The sequence below is a fragment of the Exophiala viscosa genome, assembly GCF_022695815.1.
Source record: "Exophiala viscosa unplaced genomic scaffold EDD37scaffold_9, whole genome shotgun sequence".
In the NCBI taxonomy this organism is placed as follows: domain Eukaryota; kingdom Fungi; phylum Ascomycota; class Eurotiomycetes; order Chaetothyriales; family Herpotrichiellaceae; genus Exophiala; species Exophiala viscosa.
Genome location: NW_026944361.1, coordinates 1,073,696 through 1,098,232, shown reverse-complemented (window position 1 = coordinate 1,098,232; position 24,537 = coordinate 1,073,696). Strand labels below are relative to the sequence as shown.

Sequence of the window (24,537 nt, the reverse complement as noted above, 5' to 3'; positions counted from 1 at the left end):
TGCAGATGGCCCCTTTCGCCTTCAGGGGAGGGACTGAGTTCTCGGGCATGATGGGATATGCGGCTGATATATGACTGACTACAGTGACACAACCATCTACACCCAACAATCTGGCATCGGACTTGAAAACGGCCGCGGGCGGCGAGAAAGTCAAGCCCTGCTGCGTGTGCAAAGACGAGAAGTCCCAGCGCGACGAATGTATGCTGTTCTCCAGGTCGGATGATCCGCAGGAGGATTGTAAGAGTTTGGTGGGGAAGTATAAAGACTGCATGGCGGGTTATGGCTTCAAAATATAAAGACACTCATGGCAATGTCGGCAATCCGAGAATTGGAAGATGTTTCCTTGTCGGGGATGGAAGGACCGAGGCTGTGTACAATTGAAAAGTCAGGGGAACATGGATATTGCTTTCAGCAAGGGATGGACCCAGTTTGCATCTCGTGGCGTCAAGCATCAAGCATTTACATGGCACGGCTAGGCGCATGGTCGGGATTGACTACGGATATACACCAAAAGCAGAAGGCGAACGACTTAGTCAAAGAGAGTCCTGAGGTTGGCCGAGGAGTCTAAGGCAAGTAATCACAATGTATAACACGTACGCAGCAATTCAGATGAGGGTATCGGGGTATCATTGCAGCTTGCCACAGACAACAAGACTGCTGTACAAATATATCTCACTCGCCACTCCCAAGCCACATAGATGGCGAATTGTACATACAGAATCATCAGAGAACCGATACTGCCTCTTCACAGCGAATGAAGTAGACTCTGCATGCCGACCTCCATGTAGTCATCCCGCTTGAGCAAGTACGGCCTCAGATTCTCCTTGCCCAGATTACCGAGCACTTGTCCTCGTAACCTCTCCTTCAGTGCATCGGGAAGCAAGACGAAAATACTGGCCAATTCGGTCAACACCTCGAGACTGGCCTTGAAAGTGTCGTCTAAACCCCAAGACCTCAGCATCTGAACGTATCGGCTCATGTCTCGGGCGAGCATGACACCACCAATCCGGTTGACCTGGTACTTTGTGAAATGCTGCAGGAGCTGTGCGCGGAAGCCGACGGCGACCTCAGTGAGGAGAACACTGAGATTGGCACCGTCGAAGGATTGCGATGCCGTGTCGTGGAACAAGCCGAGAAATCTGCACACGCTGTCACAGGTTGGTGACTGGGCTTGTTCGAGGGATATGGCTTCGGTCTCGGCTCGCGGCCGGAAATCGGTTCGACTCTGGTTGGAAAGGAGTCTTGATGTCCAATTGAGCACGCCGTCTATGGTCTGCTGCTCGATGGTGTTGATTTGGTCTTCGATCCTCGCAACGGCCGTGCGTGTGTTCTTCTCCATATCTCGGCGCGTGGTCAAGCTCGTGCTCGCCAACGGGATGAGAAGCGTGTTGATGCAGCTTTGGACCAGGTGCGTTATGTGTACGGCTGTTCGTAGACTCGCGAGGTATGACAAGTCCGGATCTCTTTTGGCGTATTCGGCGGAAGATGCGGCGTCTGCGGCAGCCTCAAGGGCGACCTCGACATATAGTTCTATCAGATTTTTCAGTATTAGGTTCAAAAGTGCTGCTACGTCCTTTGGCGTTTCTGAGCCGCCGCCGAGTTCGAGACCTCGTCTGACTCCTTCGGCGAGCCATTTGAGCATTCTTTTGGCGAACACAACGTTCAGTCGTCCGTCTGCCTCGGAGAGCTCGACGTCTGGTTGGGCCTTGTCGGTGTTGTTGAGACCGGCAACAGATAGGAGGATTCTCTTTTGCGTGGGTGACATTTTCTCTAGGTCGAGACTTTTCACATATGCATCCGTCGCTTCTCTGGCGGACGCTAGAAGTTCTTGACCACGGTTTCGTAATGAGGCGAGGTATGTTTTGGGCTCTTTTTGTCGTCGAGAGTGGAAAAGCTCGAACTTGAATAAGAGTGACTTGTACAGCTCCTGCAAATTGTGCTTCTCTTTGTCGATGTAGGCCGATCCGCCGAAGTATGGCGTGAACAGTTCGTCGAGCTGCTGATCCAGCAATTGACTGGTTTGGGAGGTCACAGACTCTGGGTGTTCCGTGAGACCGTGCGCTTTGAGGTCGTCTACCAAGATGCTGATATAGCTTCTAGCTGCTTGCAACAATCTCAGGTATGCCAGGGTAGACTCCGACTCGGCCTTTTCCAGAACGAGTTCCAGCCTCTGCTGTATCGATTGTTGGAAGACTCGTTGGACGAATTTGCCGAGTACTTGCTCGGGGTAAGGGAATGCTCGCTTGATGATGGCAGACTCTTCTTGAACGACAACCTTGACCTCATCGATCAAGGACTGCAACCCAGGCTCTACTCCTGGGAGTTCGGCGTCTGGGTCAGATAACCGCATCCACGTCTCTTGATCGCCGCCGACCTCGTCTGTCACCAGGTTGCTTCGGTCGATGAAGAATTGGTGCTGATTGACGAAGGCTGCCTGGACAGATGCACCGCCATTGAAATCTTGTAGGACAATGGCACAATTCTTCATCTCTTCAAAGTTCTGCCGCCTGTAGAAGTCGTCGAAGAGCTTGAGCATGTCGTTCTCCAAGGTCTCAATAAACTTCTCGATAACTTCTCTTGTGTTGAAGTTTCTGCCTCCTGACACGCCGTTTGGAGTTTCACCATTTGTTTTGGGGATGCCGTTGGCCTGCGCATGACTCTTTGGATCGAGTCTCTGGCTGATTCGTAGCAACTGACGGGCTATGTTTGCTGACCTGATCTTGCCTTCTCCTGTGCCAGACCGCCTCAGATTCTCCAGCAATGTCACTTCTCCTCGATTGCTGACTTCGTCCCAGCACTCGATCAGAAAATGTGCATCCAGAGCCTTTGTCCTCTGCCGATCCAACTCTTCGAGTCGGCGACCAGTTTCAACGGCGACATTACCGCCCCATCTTTCACCACGTTCCGACTTTAGCGACGTGTCTAGTTTCTGAAAGCTCTCGACTGTCTGATTCAGTTTCCTCCCCAATGTTTCTGTATTGCTCGCATGCTGTGCTTCAGCCCTTCTCACGGCAGCTGAAAGTTCATTCTCGCGATGCTCCAACTCGCCTGAAAGCTCGTCAAGTCGTCGTGAGGCCTGCTCGAACGTACGAATAAGTGGCTTGGGATCAAAAGGTGCATTGGCTCCGTTTGACCGGCGGTTAGAGGATTGGGCACTCTCGGTTAGGGATTCAATGAAGTCCTTGGCTATGAAGTCGCGATTCGAGAAGTCGTCAAGGTTGAACGCTGGACCTTTTGGGAAGATGGAACGAGTAGGTTGGTCCGCTGGTGGATTCCTAAGATATTGCTGGGCATCCATGCTGTCTCATTTGTAGATCGGCATTGCGACTTTAGACTTAGGCACCTTATGGGGCGTGTGTCTTCTTCGTTGCTATCAGGACAGCATTTTGCCAGGTGAAGTGTGGTCTACGGACGTCGAAACGCGAGGTTCAAGGATGTTACTGTTATGGTACAGACCGTTCGTACTCCGCAGCCGCCGCATAACCCCGCTCAAATGTTCTTCCGTTCCGCCGACATACGGTAGTCGAGGTATCTGCTCTGGCCCTCGACCAGTCTCATTCGACACCCAAACTGCTTTGACGAATCTCTCTCCCATCAAACTAACTGGTTCTGCCGAAGACCGTGTGTGAACGGTCTACATGTTATCGTATGTTGAAATGTCGAATATCATCTCCTAGCTTGTTGACTGCTTCTCCTTGCATAAGCCCACGTAGGTAGCATTCTCCGATCAGTTGATAGTGTTCGTCGCCGGCCGGCCGTAGGACGTAGAAAACTTGACCACCGAAAAGCATGCAGACACAATCACCCTCCTTAGCATCGGACGGGACCCAGCTAAGGTGACCAGTCTCTGTTCGGCAGAAACTGCGTCCTGAGGCATGCGGAGAGCAGACCTGCTGTAAACGGTTACTTGTTTTGAGGAAAGCCCGAAGATCGGGTTCCGTGCAGTCTCTGAACCAATAATCCCAGTCCACGAAATCTTGATACGCACATTGACCCAGATTCACCCCTCTCAGGAGTCGTTGGAAAACACACTCCACATCTTTTTCCAGTGCTTGCGATGGAAGCTCTGGCATGCAGAGTAGTAGTACAGTGCTCGAGAACGTCTCCCAGGCGGGAGTATTGGCGACTTCGGAAATGACACAGTCGTGGCCAAAACCAACATCCAGACACTCTTTCCACCAAGCAAGAATATTCGCGAACATTGTTGCAAATACTATAACCCATTTTGACGGATCGTCGGGATCCTGCTCAACCACCAGAGGTGGGAAAAGGCTTCTAGTTGTGAGTTTTGAAACACGAGACACTAATTTGGCTTGTACTGTTAGTACCGTAAGATCATCCGATAGGGTAGCATCCACCCTTATCACTTGAGCGACATTGAAGTTGTAGTTGAGATATCCAAGGAACGAATTCGATTCAGGTTGGACGGACCAGTCTGGTATTCATGATGGCAAATCGTAGGAGCTTCGACACGAGTCTCGTATGACGCGGACGACAACATGCGTAGTTGCCTGTGATGTATGACATCGGTGATGGCGACGTCTCGGAACAGCTCGTAGGGAGCCTGGGAATAGTTGGGTTCCATTTTGAGCGTATCCGAGGACGAGGCCATACCTAGTAAGCCATATGACTTGTCCCTGGGGTCAGTAGACTCGAAACTCCGAGCCACGTTGATCAATCGAAAGAGCGCATCCTTCCTCTTCATAGCGATACGTTGTTGAATAATGGCCAACCAAGCCACATTGTCGAAAGCTGATCTGTGTGCTGCGTGCATATCAGTGTCAATGCAACAGAAAACCCCAAGTCCGCTGTCCACTAATATTTGAATAGCCATGAAAAAAGTTCTGAAGCTGATTGATCGATTCGGATGCAACATTTTGACTTCCTTAGCCTTTGCTACTTCTTGAATGATCCAGACACGTTGGAACCATGGTCTAGTCAACAACTGCCCAAGTTGAATGAGCTTAGTCTTGTCCGTGTCATACTTCTCGAGTGACCCCGATTCAACAAGCCCGACCCCTATAGCACTCAAGTTCAGCAGAAGGCAGGCTGAGGTTTCTTCAACCTCTGAAAACGGTCTAGCCGCGTTGACCAACCATTCGGCGACTTCGAATGCCTGATAATCATAATCAGATGGTGGTCCAAGCCACACTAATGTACAGCGTGCGTGGGCGTAGATGTCCCCCATAAAGCTAACCTGCTGACTTGGTTCGCCCAGATCCTCTTGGTTGATACACACCGCGTCAACCCAGAGATGATCGGTACGGCCATCATGAGAGAACTGGAGAAGCACAGAGTAGAGGTTCTGGGTAATCATCAGTCTGCTACCTGAGCAGAGCTTGCTCGAGCACAGCAGAGGCTCTCGTTCAGTAGCATTGCCCCACACATATGACAGCGCGTCATAGGGCGGACAATCATCGAGCAAGACGGTTTCGAGCGTGCAAGCATGCGCGGCGTCGCCTGAGCCAGATGTCAATGTCAATAGGCGAATCGTTCTGTCCTTCTCCAAACTGTCATAGATGGACGACGGAAGTAGGGATTCGCAAGAGCCTGCCTTGGTATGCTGCATTCTTGATGAAGGTATAGGTCGAGTGCCATAACATGAATGCAAAAGACGTAGTTTAGCAGCTCAGACGTAGGCCACAATTAACAAGGTGGACCAGCAATATTGTAAAGATGCAATCAAACGCAATTCACCTTGTGAGGATGTAGAGAACATTGGTGATCTCCATGGGAGAAGGATCTGAAGCACTCAATATATCTTTGAACCAGGCAATGTTGTGAACAAGTACCGGTTGGCCGCAGTGAGCCTTGCAAGGCTGGATCAGACTGCGCCTTGTTGGCCTTCGGTATCAACAAGGACTGATTGCTGCCAGGTTTCAGAGCTGGATCGAAGTGTCTCTGACGGCTGTTGATCAGCAGCTGTTTGCGGCACAGGCTACGAGGGGCTAAGGATCTAAAGAATCGATGCCGCAATTGAATTCGACTGGAATAACAGAAGGGCACATGCTCGAAAGATAAGAGAACGCAAAGTGCTGCCATAGTCGGCTAGGCGAGCCACATGGTTCTAAACGGCCTCCCGGGACCCAATGATGAAATGCGCAATTCTTTAACACCTGCAAGGGGCCTTTTTAGCGCCCTCTCAAGATCATTTTAGGCGCTTTTGGTTTCGTTCATTTACTCAGCGCCGAAGTCGCAGAGCCCAGATTAGTGCATCCACCAATCGGAACCTTCAGTGTCGTCAGTTTAACTGAAGCATGTGATCAATTCCATTCTCTCTCCCTGCTCGGTTCCTGTCAAGTCGCTATTTCTCTCTCCTCTTTTGGCAGATCATCATCACCATCCACCACCCGCGGCTTGGGCTGATTCTGCCTCTGCTCCTCGGACCTCACACCTGTGACGACAATATTGTGCGGTTCTTGCTATCCATTGTTCTTCACCAGCGTCTCTCTCGTCACCTCAATGAATTGACTGTCCTTGGATTTCACTATTTTGCGACATTTCTGCGACATGTAGAGGCTTGTGCGGTCACGTCTTGTATTCACTCCCTCCACCACAATTGACTGGCTACCGCACATTCACCCCGGTCTAAACCGAATATATACCCTCGACCAACAACACAGCTCACCTCATAATGGACTCGCACGCGCCGAATCCTCCTTACGCTGTACCTCCGCCCTTCTCACCTCCGTTGTCCGCATACCGCTCTTCCACCGAAACTCACAAGCGAACCTCGATCGACACAGACATGAGGAGGTCCGATGAGCGCTCAACAAGAGCTGCCAGCGTACTGTCAGGCATGTCTGCAGAAGATATGGAGGCGGCAGAGACTCTCAATAGCCTACACCAAAGTATGTTCGGGCCGCACAAATTTCAAAGTAATTGTGACTGACATGTGATATCAGAATACCATTCTCCTAGACAATCACAACCTCCACCAACACTCTTCCAAACCCAGACGACCTATGACTCCAACCAACCCGAACCTCTTTTGAGGCTCATCACCAGTCAATATCCCCTCGCCGGAAGCCTAATAAACGGCTCTCTCTCGGCTTATAAAACCACTCAATCATACATCCCAGGCGCCGAATGGACCGAGAGATATGTCGGTCTGCCTATTGCGGGCACAGTCGCTAGGATTTCCGGAGTCGAGGGCGGTCTGAGATGGGTCTTACAACCAAAACGCGACAGTGTATCTGCTACAAGTCCGGCACGGACGCCGGATGTCGAGAAAGGCTATAACGATGCAGCTTTGAATGGTGTTCGCCGATCGAGTTCCGAGGCATACACCGAAACTCTCCCGGCCTACAGTGCGGGTGACCGTTCGCCTCCCTACTCCGAAACACAAATCGCGCTACAGAATCGAGAACGCCAACCGCCACCGAACTGGCGCCAGCAACTCGTGATTTCCACCAGTGGCCTCGGCATTGCTATGAGCGATGAGTCAATCCGAAGTCTAAGGTATTGTCTGAGCTGGCTGCGATGGGCTAACAGCCATCTTGACGAAGCAATTCAGAACCTTCGGACTCTATTGGAACGATGGGATGAAGGTGTCACGCCAGGCGAACAGGCTTCGCCCATGTCTGTCGCCAGCATGACCCAGAGTCGAGAAGAACAACGACAGGCTGCGTTGTTAGCCCGCATCGCCGCCCTCAGGGCTGATGTACTCCAAACCCTCAAACATGTCGTCGGCATTGTCTCAAACTATGCTGGCGGCGCACTACCTCAGAATGCCCGCGACCTCGTGCATCGCCATTTGACCAGTTTACCTCAACGTTTCACTATGGCCAACATCAATTATGATGCGTCGGCACACAACGCTGAAGGTAATTCCGAAGCAGCCAAAAGTGGAAGGCGAGTCATGGTGCTTGCGCAAGAAGGTCTGGACATGATGACGCAGGTGAGCCGCGTGGTCAATGATACACTTGTCAGTGCCGAAGGGTGGTGTGAACGGCTCGGAAAGAGACCGGAAGGTCAACAGCAGCAACAACAACAACATCCCGGACAGTTCATGTTGAAAGATGACAAGATGGAGCTCGATCGAACGCGGGTGCGCAGTGAGACCCTCGCACCTAGTGAGCCGGACCGAGGGGAAGGCGATGTGCAGATGCAAATGTAACATTATCACGGAGAAAATGTTGTTTCGGGCACGATTTTCTTTTTCTCCTGCATTGCCTTGGGGTTCATAGCTCGGGAGTTCTACGAGGATCATGTCTGGCTTGTCTTACTGAAGGGATCTCACAGCAACGGCGCCATTTTCGGACTTTGTGTTGTGGCGAAGAAAAGCTACAGTATGCGCGTTTGCGTTTCACGATCTGCAACTGCAAGACTATCATGCTGGCGGTTTTGTTGATGTTGGAAAAGCAAGACATCTCAAAAGTGTTGTGTGAAAAGACGTACTGTTCTAGTGTATCTTACCTTTGCAAAGACGCATTGATTGAAAATTCAAGATTGTTTATTCTGTGCAAGGCCGAGTGTAAGAAGAGAAGACATAAGAAGAGAAGAGCAAAACTGTGAAAGTTGTTCCATACGAAAGATAATGTATTCGTACATCGAGTCTGGACTCTGGTGTCAGATTCGACTTATCAGGCAGCTCCATCTACTTTAATTCATGTACCTGATCACTGCCCGCAGCATGTGAACTCTGAACGGACGTCTTTCCGTCGCATTTCCATACTTTGCAAATATATTCAAACCAAGCATGTTGTACATGCCCTGCCTCTAAAAATCAACACTGGGCCTAAAATGCAAATGGGGTATCTTCCAGGACGTAGTCCAAATAGCAAAAGTCCCGCTCAGACGTTGCAGTGCTTTCCTGTATTTGAACAGAACACCTTAGCCATGTCCATATCTGGCCTGATTTCTTTCAGGTGTCGAGAAACATGTATGGTGTACAGCTTGTACTAATTCCTGTTGTGTGGCCACTTTGTCACAGGCCTTTACTCGGCGCTAGCGGATTCGATCCATGATCCTGCCGTACATGACCGAGTGTCTTGACAGCAATTGGGGGCTGAGCGTTTGGTCGGTAGGCCTGGCGGGTCTTTCTGGCTCAGCGACGATCGGAATCGACGTTGGACCAGAGGCTCGCGGAGCTGGTGCTGGGGGTGGGCTTGGGGCCTGAGCGCGTAACGCCCTTCTCAACTGTCCTTGTCGGTAGTCTAGTTGGTCTTCTGGTATAGACCGGTCCAAAACGCTGACCAATCGCTCCGTAACGAGCCAGCTGAATTGATTCCAGGGTGGCGAGTCAAAAGGATCTTCGGCTGGTATCCAGACTGGCGAGGGAGGCACACTGGACGCTGGGGAGTATTCCGGCCACTCCACCCTGCCTTGTGTCGTTGGGACGGGAGGGGACTCGGGCCGCATTGGGGGTGAGTTGACTAGGGTGGTCACCCTGGAGAAATCGGAAGACGTTGCCAGGGTGGTCGCCGTGGAGAGATCGGACGCCGTTGTGAATGATAAAGGCGGGGAGGGCACCGGGGTTTCAGGCCTGTAGGCCCAGTTCCGGGCTTGCTCCATGATCCATTCGTCCCGGATCTCCCAATTTGCTTGGGCGATGCGCTCCTGGTTCAAGGCCAATGCGAAGTCGGAAATGGGCAATACGGGAGGCGTACCACGGCGGCCGAGAGGGAGACCCTCGCTGTCGATGCGCAGGGTGGGGTCCTCGGCACGCATCTCGATTCTGGTGCTCCTGGCGATGGTGTCGTCGACGTGAAAGTCGACATGCTCGTCGTTGCCGGGTGTGTCCCAAGAGAAGTTGAAGAGCGATGCAAGTGAATCCCTTCGGCTTGGGCCAGCTGGGATGTCGATGGCGCTGGAAGACTCCGATACAGGATCTTCGTAGAGGACGCCGATGTCCTCGGAGCGGGTGCTGATGCTACTGGTGCTGGAGTAGGAAGACATGTTGAATGAGGTGTTGGAGATAGAGGAGGATGTAGACACAACGAAGGAGAAAAGGGTGATAGGACAGGTGGACGTCAGAGAGGTATGGTATTGTCGGGGTGCTGTGTGAATGGAGAACTCCAGGTATGCAAGTGTGAGATGAAGAGTTATCTGACGGAAGGACTTCATGGGCGTACTTATACCTGTTGATTTTGAAGGTCCTCAATATGATACTGGTGCCCGAAGAATGCTAATGTTTAGCACTTACCTGGTGAATATTCATACAGGTCCTCGGTGCCAAAAACTGCGTGAGGACCTAGTCGTCGTTCCACGGCACGGTCGGTACAAACTCTGGTATACGTACCGAACACGTTACTCTGGCGAACCTTGTATGCTCGATGGCCATTCTTTGGTCGAAAGTTTCGGAAGTGGATGGATATGGCCGACTGTGGTGTGTTTCGAATGGGAGTACCATAGAAAGAAACCAAATGCCGCACCCATATTCTGGTTCACCAGCAAGGTGCCTTGAAAATCCAAGACTACGCCAAAGTAGAAACGTACACACCTTATCTTTGAAGCTGTATCAGGAATGGCTTTTGCTATACCTCGACGCCGACATGACATCAGCGCATTGCTTAACTTGGCCAGTGATGCCACACCTGTTGCTCAAGAGAAAATCACCATAGCATCGTTTGTGAGTATCTGAGCAGGTCAAAAAGAAACTGCGTGCCTGGCGCGACTCAGGCATCCGCTTTCTTTCGACTTGCTGTCTGGAACCAGACTGCGGGTGCTGTCATCGTGCCGGCGACTGCTTCGATCGAAGGCGTTACATGCTTGACGTGGGTATACCAAGTAGAAAGAAGAGCGCCGATGCTCTATGAGGGAATCAAGATATCAATAATGACTTGTTGCTCTGTGCCAGAAGGCCGATCGCCGCCAATATTGGCTTGTTAGAAGTCTGCGGGCAAGAAAACTCTTCAGCCAGGTTTTCAAAAGGTCGACCCCTTTTGAGTCACTCGCAGAGATCATGTAGAGCAACACAGGTGTCTGTCACCACCCTGGTGACACGTTCGTAGCAACGCTCACATACAGGATCTCTGGCTGTCTTGCCAGTGTACACCTTCCCTAAGATGATCTGTCGTCAGTGCCTTCCCGGACAGGACCATTTATCGTCTTCCATGTTGCTGTGATTCCGGAATGAGAAATCTTTCTTTCCCTTCTCCAGGCCTTCTCTTTCTCTGAGCTTTGCTGCAAGGCGATTTTGGTTTTTTTGGCTTCGCATTCCGCTCCTTTCGCAATCACTGTTCTGCGTGTACAAGTGCCTCGGACTTCACTCAGGCCCTCACCCGAATCACCAATAGTATTGTTCTTGTTGTCAAGAGTCGTACGACCGTTTGCATTTTCAGATTCTTATCTCTTTCGGACAGCTTCTCACAGAATGTCATTCCGCTTCGATCCGCGGGGGAATTTGCCACCTCCCATCATCCAGCCAAGCTCTTACTATTCAGATCGACGTGGCACCATCTATGGTGCTCAGATCAAGAAACCCCAAAAGAAACAATGCTATGATTGGATCTTTTCAACTGCCTCAAACGTCCATGTCGCGACCGATCGAGCTGCCTTCAAAACGTACTATGCCTTCAAATCGTACGCACTTACAGTGGCGGATCAGACTCATGTCTCCGTACGAGGCATCGGAACGGTGGAGATCAAGATACGTCGTGCAGCTGGCAGCAAGGAGAGCCATACAGTTTCCCTGGAGAATGTCCTTCACATTCCGGAGTGGCTGTGTAACATTGTGTCCGACATTTGCTTTATGCGTTCAATGAATTATGAACATACTTGGACAGAGTTCGGTGTGAACTTCTTCACTCGGAAGGATAGTACACTCAAGCCTTGGGGATACACCGAGAACTTCCGTGGTCTGGATCGACTCGTTTTGGCACACAACAAGCAGGGCCGAAGCCCAATGCTGGAGGATGCAGACCGAGAAGTGTTTTCTGTCAATCTGACATGGCCACAGAGTCAGAAAGACAAGTGGAATAGTCTTCTGGCCCAGGAGCCGAAATTCGAGGCTGAACGTATCGAAGAGCATTCTAAAATTCAGAAGCAGGAGGATGCAAACGGTTCAAAGAAAGCAGTAAAGAGCGCATCGATCGAGCCACTCGCGTGGAAGATGTTGCCAGACGTCACTTCCGAAAAGAAGCCCACTGGCAGAGTTTCGGCCGGAAAGAGTATGCCAGATTTGCTCCCAAGGGGATCCAGCTTGAGGTTTGGAAGCTCAAAGGTCTGAGTATCGACAGTATGACATGTGCAGAAGTACTGGCGCTTCACTGGCAAGGCTGCGGCTTGAGCGAGTGTTCTCCGAGATCGATATTGGTTATGATATGTTGATGGAAAAGGCAGTGGCGTGCAGACTGTCAAACATGCTCTCCTTTTGAGCTAAATTATAGCAGATGGGTATCTTGTGCTGTACGCATGCTTAGAAGAACATTAACCCGTCAATGGATCAATCGTACTTCTTTCCCCGGTTCCCATTCGTGCAAGCCTTGTTGTAAGCTATTCCAGTAGTTCAGTCGAATACACTCGGTCTTTGCAGCTTCGACATCACCCTTCTCGAAGGCGTCTCCTAGCAGCTTAACTGTCTGTTCTATTCTCGCGTGGTTGACTTCTTTCAATGCATCTATGTGCTCCTGTGTCTGGGCCTCTTCAATAGCTTCTTGTGCCTCCATGACTTCCATCAAGGTCTCATGGTCCGTCAAGTCGCGGTGCGTGCTATTGTCCTCCGACGTGATGTCCACGTCATAGTTGTGTTGGAGAAGATACCGTGCACGAAGCAGAGGATCCGAAAGTGTCTTGTATGCGGTGTTTAGCAGCGATGACAGCGCAAGGGATTTTTGATGCGCTGTCGGCTGCGACGTGTATTTGTCCGGATGATGTTGCGACTGGAGTTGGAGAAACTCACGCTTCAGTGGACCTAGCGGTATGCGAAATGAGCCAGACGGAGGAGGGCCGCTGGTTAGCGTTTTTGGGAAGAGTGTGTAGAAGTTCGTTATATCAGGGATCGAGGCAGCGCTTGAAGTGGCGCCAGTTGAGCGCGTGGATGAAGATGAATGAGCTTCTTGGAGGCTACGGCGAGTTGTAGAGATTGATCTCTGCTGACAGACTCGTATTCGAGCAGCTGCGCCGCGAATAGGTTGTATTGATTGGGATGTAGAGTGTTGAGGGTGTGTTCTCGTGGCGAGTTGGCCGGACGAGCAAATGCGGCGGAGATGGCGGAGGGCTTGTCGCGTGGGTGCCGTGGGTAGCATGGTGGAAGTATAGCAGCAGATGGCGTGCTAGGCCAGTGAAGTATCTGAAGGTTTTACAATAGAATTGACGGCTAAGTAATGTATTCGCGTGACAATTGTAGTATGATGATCGAATGCAATAAATCTTCTGGTGTTACTCACTCATTTATTCCAGGGCGACGTCATGGAGTAAGTCCGTAGTCGGAGACGCCATGGCCACTGCCAAAATTTACCTGGAAGATAGATCGTGTTTCAAAAGCATATCGATTCTGTTCTCCATGTCATATTGGTGAGTCGGCAGCAATGTTGGGATTCCTTTCCAACATAGGTTGTCCATCAACGCTTCCCAGAGCTTCAACGGCTGGAGGGCGATGCCCTTCTGTACTCGCCTCAACCAGCTCCTTGTTCACCAGTACATCGTGTCTCTGGTTGGAGTCTATCTTCAGGCTGTTCCCTGGTGCACCTACAGTAGTACAGCCTCATTGCATCAGTACCTTTGCAAGATTTCTTGCAATGACATCAGCTGCACACATGAATGTTCGGAAGGTACCAGGTAAGTTGCTTGAACAAAACATCCCTGTGGTGGCGGACTACATCGTGCCATTAGTGGCTCGTAGTAGGACTCAAGGGCTTGTATACTAGGGCAATCAGGCCCCCCAAGACCAGTGACAATCCGGAGACACAACATTGCATACAGATCAGCCTGGCGGCTGAAACATGCATAGCATGACGGAAGAGGGGAACTCTGCCGTGCAGTGCAACAATCTTTCATAAAATGATCCTGCCACATAAGTCCGCAGGTTGGTCCATCGTCCATCTCATGCAGACCATCACAGAATGGAGACTCAGGAGCTGCGAATGCTCGACAGGGCCCAGTACAGGTCAATATCATCTGATTGGGAGAACATAATCGAACCTCCAGTGAGGAAAAGTTCGCCTCAGCCTGATCACTCTAACCTCTACGCCGAGCCTGCTAGCCGCAAAGTCGTTATTCAGAAACGCTGGAATGGTCTTTCATGGGTCGAATGGTTGAGCCATTTGGCTTCAATTGCATACACTGTCGCGGTTCTGACACTCTGCGGGCTGCAGGTTTACTTTGCCGACATCACGAAGCCCGCCATCAACACCGATCTCAATGCATTTCAATTTGTCGCTGCTCTGCACGCCATCATCGTGGGTACTTCGTTGACCGCCATGGCCGTCTGGCACCTTCGTTATGAGCTCTGTGCCTCTGAAGGCTTGCCTATTGGCTTTCTGGACTATCCTTTCCAGCTCTCTTCGATCAGCGCATTATTCAAACCCAGATTCTGGCACGCAACGTTTGACATAAGCAACAATGCCAGAAGATATATGTTCGCCGCAGGAATCTTGGTCGCTATGGTTCTGCAAGCTTTGAGTGGGCCATCTTCCGCCATACTAATCGTGCCCCAGCTGGACTGGTGGACTGTCGACGACACTTTTTCCGGCCTCAACGGCTTTACTTATATCAACGCAAGCCACGAGGCTATCTGGCCAACGAGGATCGTGGACAAAAATTACAGTTGCGCACTTTCAAATCCGCCCCTAATCGAGCGCTGTCCTTACGCAAGCATCAACGAGATTGCAAAGTGGTCGCTCGAATATCTCGTACAATTCTCCTCGCCAAATATCACCACCATGACTACGACTCTCGTGGGACGCTATATTGCAGGCAGCCCCTTCAACACCACGGGCAGCATCAAAGGCGGGCCCAACATCACTACGATACCGGGCTATTCGGCTGCGTCGGCGCCAGGGACCCATATTGCGCGTACATTAGGAGACATATGGACTTTCGCTCAGAGGAATGGTCAAGGGACGCACATTGGGGACCGCTATGGCAGACCTAAATTCACTCTTTCCGGCGAATACGACCGTCCCATGATGCGCCCAATCGTACAGACTGAGTGTGGTCCTGCCGTCAATATCAATGATCTGGATACCTTTGAGGCTACTTACCCCACGGATCAACTGCGAGTCAAGCCCGGCGAGAACTATACCCGTGAGATAAGACAAGAGGTCAATGCCACCTTTCATCGTCAACACGTGCGATCCAAAATGTTTGTCAATTTCCATAATCTCTCCACGGCAGCAGGTAGACCAACACTGGGTGCTTTGGTCACCATGGATTTTTTCAATGCGCACATCAACCTCGCCAATGTAAGGTGAGTACACTGCTGAATGCATTTGTTTCCTGCCAGAGTCATACTCCGGCGCCCCAATACTTGCGAGTTGAACCTTCCTGCTCAGAGTTCAAGCTGACTTTCGCTGCCTGGCGCGGATAGCGACGGGGAAACTGCCCTTGGGTTGATGCCTTGCACCATTCTCGCTCACTGGATACCAAGCAATATGTCAATAGACCCCAAACTCAACAACGTCGCGATCTTAGACAATCCACTACCTGTGGTCGACGTTGTCGACGTTCCAAGCCTCTTTGAGCGCGCTACTACGTTGGACATCGACATGGCATTTGCCAATGCTGTCAATGCACCTACCTCGTCACCAAATTCGCATACTGTGATCGAAACAGAAATTTTACCAATGGCACTCAATTTCACGAACGGTCAGCCGCAGTTTGACGGGAGTTGGGGCGATCTATGGCCCTATGCGGTGGCCACGGTGCTCTCCTTGCAATTCTCGGACGCCTTAGCCCGTTCCAACGACGATTTCCTGACGTTCCTCCTGTGCGAAGGCTGCGCCAATCAAACGGAGTCTCCAGGCTACAGCGCAGTCAAAAACCTGGCGGGTCTCAACGGGGGACCTGCTGAAATCATACCGGAAAGCAGCCAGACAAGCTGGATCGAAGAGAAGAAGAACCGGACAGACCTGCACACAGTGGTGAACTGGAAATTGGAGCGTTATGGGTACGGCTGGGCAATGAAGCGCCCTACGGAATGGCTTGCGGCCACTGTTCTCCGGCTACACGCACTGCTGGTTATAGTCCATGTGGTGGTAGTCACTCGAGGGAAGTGGAGATGTTACGCATGGGATGATCTTTTGAGTCTGCTTGCGCTAGCCAACATGTCGCCCGAGATCGAGTCGATGCGAGATTTAAGCACAGGTGATGCGCCTGCGCGCGCTCTCGGGCAACCTGTCGTGATCGAGGAGAAGCCGGAAAAGAATGTCTTTGAACTAACTTCTCTCGAGGGAAGCACCATCAGAAGTAGGAGACCTACGCCGCGGAAGAAGTATGGGTGGTCGAGATTATCGATGGAAGAGTAAGAAGCCCGACAATGTCTTAGCTAGGAGGGTATTCTCGGTGAGGAGTGTTCCTCGAGCCATAAGGAAGATAAATCGAGCAGGTTCTCGAGCTGGACTCGAAGACCCTGTGATGATTGCAGCTGGTCATCCTGCTACAGCAAAAGACAAATTCCTATCCAGAAGTCTAATACACGACTCTCTGAAGCATACAACAGCATTCTCTTACCCCATGACCCTGCTCATATCAATTGTACTGGTATGCATCGAACCAATCTCAGCCATAGCCTTGAGTCGCAGCATGGTAGCGCCGCTCTGACCACCAGGACCGGATCCATAGATCGACTCCACGAACAACCTCATTTGCATTGGCATCTCTGCATCTCCGTAATGCTCCATGATGTCGCTCTTCTCAATCGCGCAATTGAGATCGCTCCAACCTTGCTGTTGTCCCAGTCTCACACACTCGGCTGCTTTTTCTTGCGACCACCATGGTGGCAAGAGACCAGTTTTGTTCTCCGCCTTTCGCAGAAATCCTCTGAAATAGCCGTACCCATTGGAAGCCCCGCCGTAGATGCTGGCGTTGTCGCCACTGGACTTGTAGTCATCATCGAGGCGTAAGCGGCAAGCGTCAATGAGCAGCTTGTACACATCTTTCTCTGGACGGCCGTGCAGCCATTTCTTCTCTTGAAGAGCCGTGAAGGGGGTTTCAAGATTTGCAATCAATGCTTTGGGTGCAGACTGAGTGCCCGTGCTTGTGGTGTTTCCAGCGGTACTCGCCGAGCCGCCGGTATTTCTGCTAGCGGCATTCCCACTGCATGTTTTCTTGTGCTCTTTCCAGTCCCCCTTTTGGCAGTCACGAGAACAGTACTGGGTGGTTTGACATCTTGCACAGCGTTTGAGGTTGTCTGTGTTACCGCACTTTCCACATCGTGGAGGGGTTGAGTCGTTGTTAGTGGTAGAAGGAGTATTCCTGTCGGCCATACTGATATGATTCGTTGGTCGGCAGGACGAGTTGACTTCACAAGTGGCACCAGAATCTCGTCAGAATTTGTGGAGGCACGGGCAAGATCCGAGGTCGTTTGTCGACCAGTGTTAACGTAACGTGGCTAGTCGGTTCAGGCCCTGGACTGGGCGGTAAAAGTCACTTTCAGCTGCCCACCGCCTGCCAAGGCTCCCTGATGACGTCGATTGCGCAAGAGACTTGATGACCAGCTTCACTTCGCTCATAATAAGTGACGGCAATAAAACCGTGATTCACTTACTTTCATTTCGTTTGCTTCCCTCAGGACATATATCATCCTGACTCTCACTACGCTCGAGAATTGAAACACCTCGAGTCCGTACAAATCAATTACAACAACTCATCATGTCTTACGGACGAGACGAATACGGTGGTGGTGGACGTGGTGGTGACAACTATAACGATCAAGGCCAACAACGCGGCGGCTACGGTGGAGGGGGCGGCGGCTTCGGTGGTGGTCAAGGAGGTGGCTTCGGCGGTGAGGAACCACGCCACCATCATGGTCGACGCGAGGAAGAAGGTGGATTTGGTGGTCCTCCAGGTGGCTTCGAGGGCGGCCAAGGAGGTGGCTTCGGCGGTGAAGAAGGACGCCACCATCATGGTCGACGCGAAGAGGAAGGTGGATTTGGCGGCGGTCAAGGTGGCTATGGCGGAGGCCAAGGTGGCGGTTACGGAGGAGGTGGTCAAGGTGGTGGTTACGGTGGAGGCCAAGGTGGTGGTGGTGGTGGTGGATATGGCCAAGAAAGTGGTGGTTACGGTGGTGGTTATGGAGGTGGTGGTGGTGGTGGTGATGGTGGCTACGGACAGCAAAGTGGTGGCTATGGAGGCGGTTCTGCCGGCTTCAACCAGGACGAAGTCATGCAACATACCCAGCGACACGGCAACTCTCAAGATGCCGGTATGTACGGCCAGGCCATGTCATATCTCGGCAACAACCAAAGCAGCATTCAGTCAGAGGGTTTGGACGAAAGCCGACTTCAGCAGAGTCACCAGCAACTCTATCAGCAAGGTGGAGGCGGACAACAACATGATGCCAACAGCCTAGGTGCAGGCGCAGCGGTATGCATCCCTTTCCGATCCAAACATGCACTGATGTGAAAGTATATTGACCGATGTATAGATGCAAGCACTGAAGATGTTCCAAGGTGGCGGTGGTTCGAGCAGCGGCTCTGGCGGACAAAACCAGATGGTATCTATGGCAATGCAGGAAGCTTCCAAACTGTTCGATCAGCAGAGCAGTCAAGGCAACGTGACGGGAGGTACAGACAAGCAATCGGCCATCAACTCGGCAGGCAAAATGGCGCTCCAGATGTTCATGAAGAGTCAGGGAGGTGGTGGCGGTGGCTCGTCAGGATTGATGAGCTTGGCCAGCAAGTTCTTCTGATCTGAGTTATCCAGATCCTCAGCTCCACGGATCCATGGATATACACAAGAGTACCACAGAACTCAAGAATCGATCCCCGAGGTCGAATATCGGACTAGCTGCATAGCGTTAGTTATTTAGCTGATCCCTTCAAGGCACAAGTTTTAGAGTTGGTGGAGAAGCCACTTGGTCGATACAGGCAACTTGACCGACAAGGGCTCGTCATGCCTTTTGCTTGCGTGTGAACCCGAACCCCTAGCTGGAGGTTTTCCCCAAGGTGAATTCGTTAGCATTACTCGTTCCTCATCAACACAAGTCACAGCAGGTGTGGAAGGTCCCGTTTGTTCGCGGCTTAGATCTACTGCTGGTGTTCTACTTGGACCAGCTATTTTTCGTTCCAGAACTTTTGTTACTCATCTACCTTTTCTGCTGCAAGGTTCGCGCGACATCAACACCAAATGCGACTATGAGACTTTCACACGCGTGATCCGATTAGCAACCATTCTTTGACCCAATATCGACCAGATTACTTCGCCATCAGTACCGTTGAGATGAATCAAAACCCTGGCGACCACTGGCGCGGTCCCGGAGGACCACCTCAGGGCGAACCACAGCCGCAAGGTAGACCTTTCCAAAACTATGGGTAAGTACTCTTCCCTCTCGACCAGCGCGCACACCTTTTCACTTTCCTTCAACACAACATTGAATTTTCTGCTAACTCTCAATGTGATGCAGACCAACTGGTCCTCCACAACCTCAGGCACATGTCCTGCCTCCTCCTCCTGCCTCATTTCATCAACACCACTCTCAGCCTTCTGGAAGCCACAGTCTTTCCATCGCAGATCTGACACAAGGCCCTCCTAATCACCAGCAACAACATCAGTACAACACCCAGCCACCTCCTCCTCAGTCCCAAGGTCATCCGATGGGATCGTTGGGGCATCCCTTACCTCAACACTCGCCTCCGTATCTCGGACGTGAACGAGAAATGAGAGAGCTGCGTGAGCGCGAGATGAGGGAACATGAAATGAGAGAAAGAGACATGAGAGATAGAGAACTTCAAAGACAACGGGACGAAATGATCATGCGGGAACGGGAACGAGAAGCTCGTGAGCGAGATCAAATGGAGCGTATGCACCAAGATCACCAGCAGCAACGCCCGGTCCAGAGTCATGCCTCAATTCCCATTCATCAGCCAGTGGCCTCGAAGATTCAAAACTCGATCCATGGGCCAAATGGCCTGCTTGCGAATGGCGGTGCTGGCTCAGTGCCACATACTGGGCCTCCGCCATCATCTGGAAACTCTCTTTTTGGTGGCCCATCACAACATGAATCCCAACGCCCTTCCCAATTCATGCATCAGCAAGTCGGTGGGCCTCCGCCGCAACAAGGTCAGGCCTTCATGCCAGGCCCGTCACCGATGCCGGCTCCGGCTCAGCTTGCGCACGGCCAACAGCCTATACTAAACGATGCCCTTAGCTATCTCGACCAAGTAAAGGTGCGCTTCAGCGACCAGCCTGATGTATACAACCGATTTTTGGACATCATGAAAGATTTCAAAAGCCAGGCGATCGACACACCCGGGGTCATTGAACGAGTTTCAAACCTCTTCAATGGCCATCCGGCCTTGATCCAAGGATTCAATACATTTCTCCCGCCAGGATACCGTATCGAATGTGGTACAGACGACAATCCGGATGCTATCAGGGTGACAACACCGAGTGGTACAATGACACAGTCCCTGCAGAATCGAGGCCGCACTCAATTTGAACCTGCGGGAATGAGCCAGGTCAATGCTCTAACATCAGGGCGACAAGACCCCTTTGAGAGTCGACATGGCTGGGGACAGCCACTGGGTGCATCTCCCGAGGCAAGGCCTGCCGAACTGGCCGGATTCAAGCCTGCACAGTCTGAGAGACCCATGGAGGAAGCTCTGAGTGTCCTAGGCCAACAGGATCAACGTGGCGTCTCAACACTGCAAAATGCAGTGACTGCTGTCACAAATGGCGCAACAAGACCAGCTCTGGCCGTCTCTCCCGGTCCTGGTCAGAATGGGCCTTATAACCAGCAAGGTGGTTCATTTTCCGGCAACTCGTCCTTAGGTGAATTGAAGCGCGGCGGGCCTGTCGAATTCAATCATGCTATCAGCTACGTGAATAAAATCAAGAACCGCTTCGCACAGCAACCCGAGATCTACAAGCAATTCCTTGAGATCCTGCAGACCTACCAACGAGAATCGAAACCGATTCAGGACGTCTATGCTCAAGTCACTCAACTCTTCATCTCGGCACCGGATCTGCTTGACGATTTCAAACAGTTCCTTCCAGAGTCTGCGGCGCAGGGCAAAGCGCAAGCTGCAAAAGCAATGGCCCAGGAAGATCAGACGAGTAACGTGCGTGGTGAATCAGGCTACACTTCTGGTTCACTACCTCAGGCTCAGACACCACGGCCTACTTCGAAGATGCCGCCTATGGGTCAGTTCGATCCTCCAAGCACCAGCAAAGACAACAAGAAGCGCAGAGGAGGGCCGGGTGCCACTCTTGTAAACCAAGCTTCTACACAGTCGGCTGCCGACGCCAATCTTTCACAAGGTCCTCGAGCTGGGCAGGTCCAAGTCGGAAATGCTAACAAACGCCCCAAAATCGCATCGCAGCGTCAACCCCCTTCGGATGCGGTGGTCACCTCGCCGACACTCGTCCCTCAGTTGCCGGAGCCCTTGCCGCCTTTCCCCAATCTCTCTACTACTCAGGAAGAGCTTGGCTTCTTCGATAGGGCTAAGAAGCAGATCGGCAATCGTGCCAGCTACGCTGAATTCATGAAACTCCTCAATCTTTTCAGTCAAGATCTGATTGACAAGTACACCTTGGTTGACAGAGTTGGTTCTTTCATTGGGGGTAGTCCGGACCTCATGAAGTACTTCAAAGAGTGGCTCGATATTGAAGATCAGGAGGAGGTGGTTGAGGCACGTATCCGACCTGATCCCGGCCGTGTCAATCTGTCACATTGTCGTGCTCTTGGTCCTAGCTATCGTCATCTACCAAAGCGGGATCAAGACAAGCCTTGCAAAGGGCGCGATGGTATGTGTTACGAGGTCCTCAACGATGTTTGGGCTTCTCACCCAACCTGGGCCTCGGAAGACTCTGGCTTCGTTGCCCATCGTAAGAACCAATACGAAGAGGCTCTACACCGCATCGAAGAAGAACGACATGACTACGACTTCCACATCGAATCATGTCAGCGGACTATCCAACTCATGGAACCCATAGTTCAGCAGGTTTTTGTAATGAATGACGCGGACAGAGCGGGGTTCACCTTACAACCCGGCTTGGGTGGTGCTAGCGAAGCCATTCCTAAACGTATCATCATGAAAGTCTATGGCCGAGAAACCGGAGCTCGCGTCCTCGAAGAAATGTATGCGCGTCCTGTGGCCGTGCTGCCCATTGTCCTCTCAAGGCTCAAGCAAAAGCTTGAAGAATGGAAGCAGGTTCAGCGCGAATGGGAAAAGGTGTGGCGTGATCAAATACACAGACAATTTTGGAAGAGTCTTGATCACCAAGGGCTCAACGTCAAAAACCACGACAAAAAGATTTTTCAGCCGAAGACATTGACGAGCGAGATTCAGGCCAAGTACGAAGAAGCGAAAAAGAATCGGGAAAATGGCATCGCTTCGAAAAAGCATCAACTCGAATATGTCTTTAGCGATCTGGATGTGGTTGCAGACGTGACGCGCTTGATACTTGTTTGCCTCGAGTCTGATCGTGGCCAATATAATGGAAGCGAACGAGATAAGGTCCGGGCATGGTTCACAGACTTTGTCATACGCTTCTTCGGACTTGATGCCGAGACATTCCACGAACAGGTTGGTACGGAGGCCTTGAGGAACCAAGATCCAGATGATGGTCTCGATGGCCATGAGAGTGATGCTCATCCACCCACAAAAAGCAAAACCCAACGCAAATCGGACTGGCTTAGAAGGATGGCACTTGAACGGAGACACGGCAAGGAAGACAGCGTGGCATCTGCAAGCAAAGAATCGACACCCATGCCGGGAGCCGGGAGCGAGATGGAGCTGGACGAAGACATTGCAGTCTCAGAAATCGATGATACGCCACAACGCCCATGGATCAACGTTTCCAATCACGACTCCTCTGCACGACATCTTGCGATGGATGAACCATATTCACATACGACCTTTAATCTTTACGCAAATGCTAACATCTATTGCTTCTTCCGGCTCTTTGAGACGATGTACTCTCGAGTACTTGCCATCAAGCTCAACGAGGCGAATGTGCAGGAGGCTATTGCAAGATACAAAGGCGTCGGAGCAAAGATGAAGCCGGCGATCGACCTTCGAATGATCGACAAGGGTCCTGACGACTTCTTCGCGAGTACCGACGGAAAACAAAGCTACTACAGTCAGATACTACAAATGTGTGAAGAGATTCTCATGGGTCACGGCGATCTGAATCACCTGGAGGAGACGTTGCGCCGTTATTACAACAAGACCGGGTGGCAACTTTACACCATCGACAAACTCGTTGCAGCAGTCTTACGATTTGTGATGACCATTCTCGGCGGCGACGCGAAGGACAAAAGCGTTGAGATCACGAATCTCTTTATGCGAGATAGGGAGCGTGGAGAGACTACGAGAAAACAGGAGATCCAATACCGCAAGCAGGTTGAACGGTTGTCCAAGGACGGCGAGGTCTACCGTATCAGCTATGTAAGTGACTTTATCCCTGTGCCGCGGAAGCATTGACTGACGATTTGCAGACGCCTGACGTTCGGCGGTGTACCATTCGTCTTTTCCCGGCAGAAGATGCGACCTTCGATAGTGATGCGCTGTCGGACGAAGCTCGTTGGCAGTACTATGTTGCGTCGTACACCATGACTGACGCCACCGAAGGAGTGGAGCAATCCAGAATGCGAAAGGCTCTCCTACAGCGCAATATTGCACCACAGAATGCCAACATCGAATCTGCTTACCAAGAAGTGTTTGGCGATCTTGAACACATAGACGAGCAGACAGCGTTCATCAGCCCGGAAACTTACAAGCTTATATTGAAGGATCAATATGGTTTTGCCCGTCAACACCCAGTGGACGCATCCAACGGCAAACGGTACGAAGCCGGAAAGATCGAGGAGAGTGAAAAGTACCGAGAGAAGTTCGTACGTAATACAGCCTGGATGAAAGATCAACGAGCAGAGGATGTCGAGCGCAGGAAAGCTGCCTGGGAGAAGGGTGTTAGGGAAGGATTTTCTACGGTTGATGAGTGACCACATGGGTCATAATGATGCTGGCCGGAGGTTCCATGTTGTATCACGGTTGGACCCGGCCAGGCCGGCACTCGGGAGCGACTATTTTGCGCAACAGTCATCGCTGCGAAGGACTTGAGATAGCTATGACATTGAAGAAGGACGAACCATCAAACAACAATTCGGAATCGATGTGTCGGCGTTTCGGTGGCATGAGGTGACAGCTTCTTGCCGTGAGCGGATCCCAAAACGGCGCAGACTGGAGGTACCCTGTACAGGCTGGGACGGAGTGAAAAGAGCCTCATTCTGGATGTGTCGCCTATCGTAAGGTGACATTTTGACATATGCCATAATTATCGATATGAAAGCGAACAGAGCTTTTACCACGATGAATGACATCGGGTACGTGAATTTTAAAAACCCTGATTATAGTGACAGTGTCAAGGCTGTCTACTTGATATCTGTACGTATATCGGCTGTGCGCAGGGCTGAACCTTGAGGGAATAACA

At 51.4% G+C, this 24,537-nt stretch overlaps 9 protein-coding genes across 9 annotated transcripts; 4 read left to right on the top strand and 5 right to left on the bottom strand.

The window, feature by feature from the left end:
- Window positions 1–745: 745 nt before the first annotated feature.
- On the bottom strand, window positions 746–3,298 carry EDD37DRAFT_652501 (exocyst complex component Sec10-like protein; the record flags this gene model as incomplete). Its single annotated transcript, XM_062818458.1, has 1 exon — window positions 746–3,298. The coding sequence occupies one exon, from the start codon at window positions 3,296–3,298 to the stop codon at window positions 746–748; it is 2,553 nt and encodes an 850-aa protein (XP_062668039.1).
- A 343-nt stretch (window positions 3,299–3,641) lies between these two features.
- On the bottom strand, window positions 3,642–5,569 carry EDD37DRAFT_652500 (heterokaryon incompatibility protein-domain-containing protein; the record flags this gene model as incomplete). Its single annotated transcript, XM_062818457.1, has 2 exons — window positions 3,642–4,312; window positions 4,432–5,569. The coding sequence occupies 2 exons, from the start codon at window positions 5,567–5,569 to the stop codon at window positions 3,642–3,644; spliced, it is 1,809 nt and encodes a 602-aa protein (XP_062668038.1).
- A 931-nt stretch (window positions 5,570–6,500) lies between these two features.
- On the top strand, window positions 6,501–8,151 carry EDD37DRAFT_508001 (transcription factor Opi1-domain-containing protein). The gene is made up of 2 exons (XM_062813578.1): window positions 6,501–6,851; window positions 6,906–8,151. The coding sequence occupies exons 1-2, from the start codon at window positions 6,635–6,637 to the stop codon at window positions 8,117–8,119; spliced, it is 1,431 nt and encodes a 476-aa protein (XP_062668037.1). The 5' UTR covers window positions 6,501–6,634; the 3' UTR covers window positions 8,120–8,151.
- A 777-nt stretch (window positions 8,152–8,928) lies between these two features.
- On the bottom strand, window positions 8,929–10,173 carry EDD37DRAFT_508004 (uncharacterized protein). The gene has a single exon (XM_062813579.1). It carries the CDS (start codon window positions 10,066–10,068, stop codon window positions 8,950–8,952), a length of 1,119 nt encoding a protein of 372 aa, XP_062668036.1. The 5' UTR covers window positions 10,069–10,173; the 3' UTR covers window positions 8,929–8,949.
- A 2,103-nt stretch (window positions 10,174–12,276) lies between these two features.
- EDD37DRAFT_507990 (uncharacterized protein) lies at window positions 12,277–13,309 on the bottom strand. The gene has a single exon (XM_062813577.1). The coding sequence runs from the start codon at window positions 13,188–13,190 to the stop codon at window positions 12,381–12,383; it is 810 nt and encodes a 269-aa protein (XP_062668035.1). The 5' UTR covers window positions 13,191–13,309; the 3' UTR covers window positions 12,277–12,380.
- A 600-nt stretch (window positions 13,310–13,909) lies between these two features.
- On the top strand, window positions 13,910–16,596 carry EDD37DRAFT_507979 (uncharacterized protein). The gene is made up of 2 exons (XM_062813576.1): window positions 13,910–15,352; window positions 15,473–16,596. Exons 1-2 carry the CDS (start codon window positions 14,007–14,009, stop codon window positions 16,407–16,409), a joined length of 2,283 nt encoding a protein of 760 aa, XP_062668034.1. The 5' UTR covers window positions 13,910–14,006; the 3' UTR covers window positions 16,410–16,596.
- Window positions 16,478–17,562, bottom strand: EDD37DRAFT_507645 (uncharacterized protein). The gene has a single exon (XM_062813571.1). The coding sequence runs from the start codon at window positions 17,367–17,369 to the stop codon at window positions 16,611–16,613; it is 759 nt and encodes a 252-aa protein (XP_062668033.1). The 5' UTR covers window positions 17,370–17,562; the 3' UTR covers window positions 16,478–16,610.
- A 1-nt stretch (window position 17,563) lies between these two features.
- On the top strand, window positions 17,564–19,041 carry EDD37DRAFT_507736 (uncharacterized protein). Its single transcript, XM_062813574.1, has 3 exons — window positions 17,564–17,875; window positions 17,975–18,468; window positions 18,530–19,041. The coding sequence occupies exons 1-3, from the start codon at window positions 17,755–17,757 to the stop codon at window positions 18,791–18,793; spliced, it is 879 nt and encodes a 292-aa protein (XP_062668032.1). The 5' UTR covers window positions 17,564–17,754; the 3' UTR covers window positions 18,794–19,041.
- On the top strand, window positions 18,916–24,198 carry EDD37DRAFT_507687 (uncharacterized protein). Its single transcript, XM_062813572.1, has 3 exons — window positions 18,916–19,415; window positions 19,508–23,495; window positions 23,546–24,198. The coding sequence occupies exons 1-3, from the start codon at window positions 19,324–19,326 to the stop codon at window positions 24,047–24,049; spliced, it is 4,584 nt and encodes a 1,527-aa protein (XP_062668031.1). The 5' UTR covers window positions 18,916–19,323; the 3' UTR covers window positions 24,050–24,198.
- Window positions 24,199–24,537: the final 339 nt, after the last annotated feature.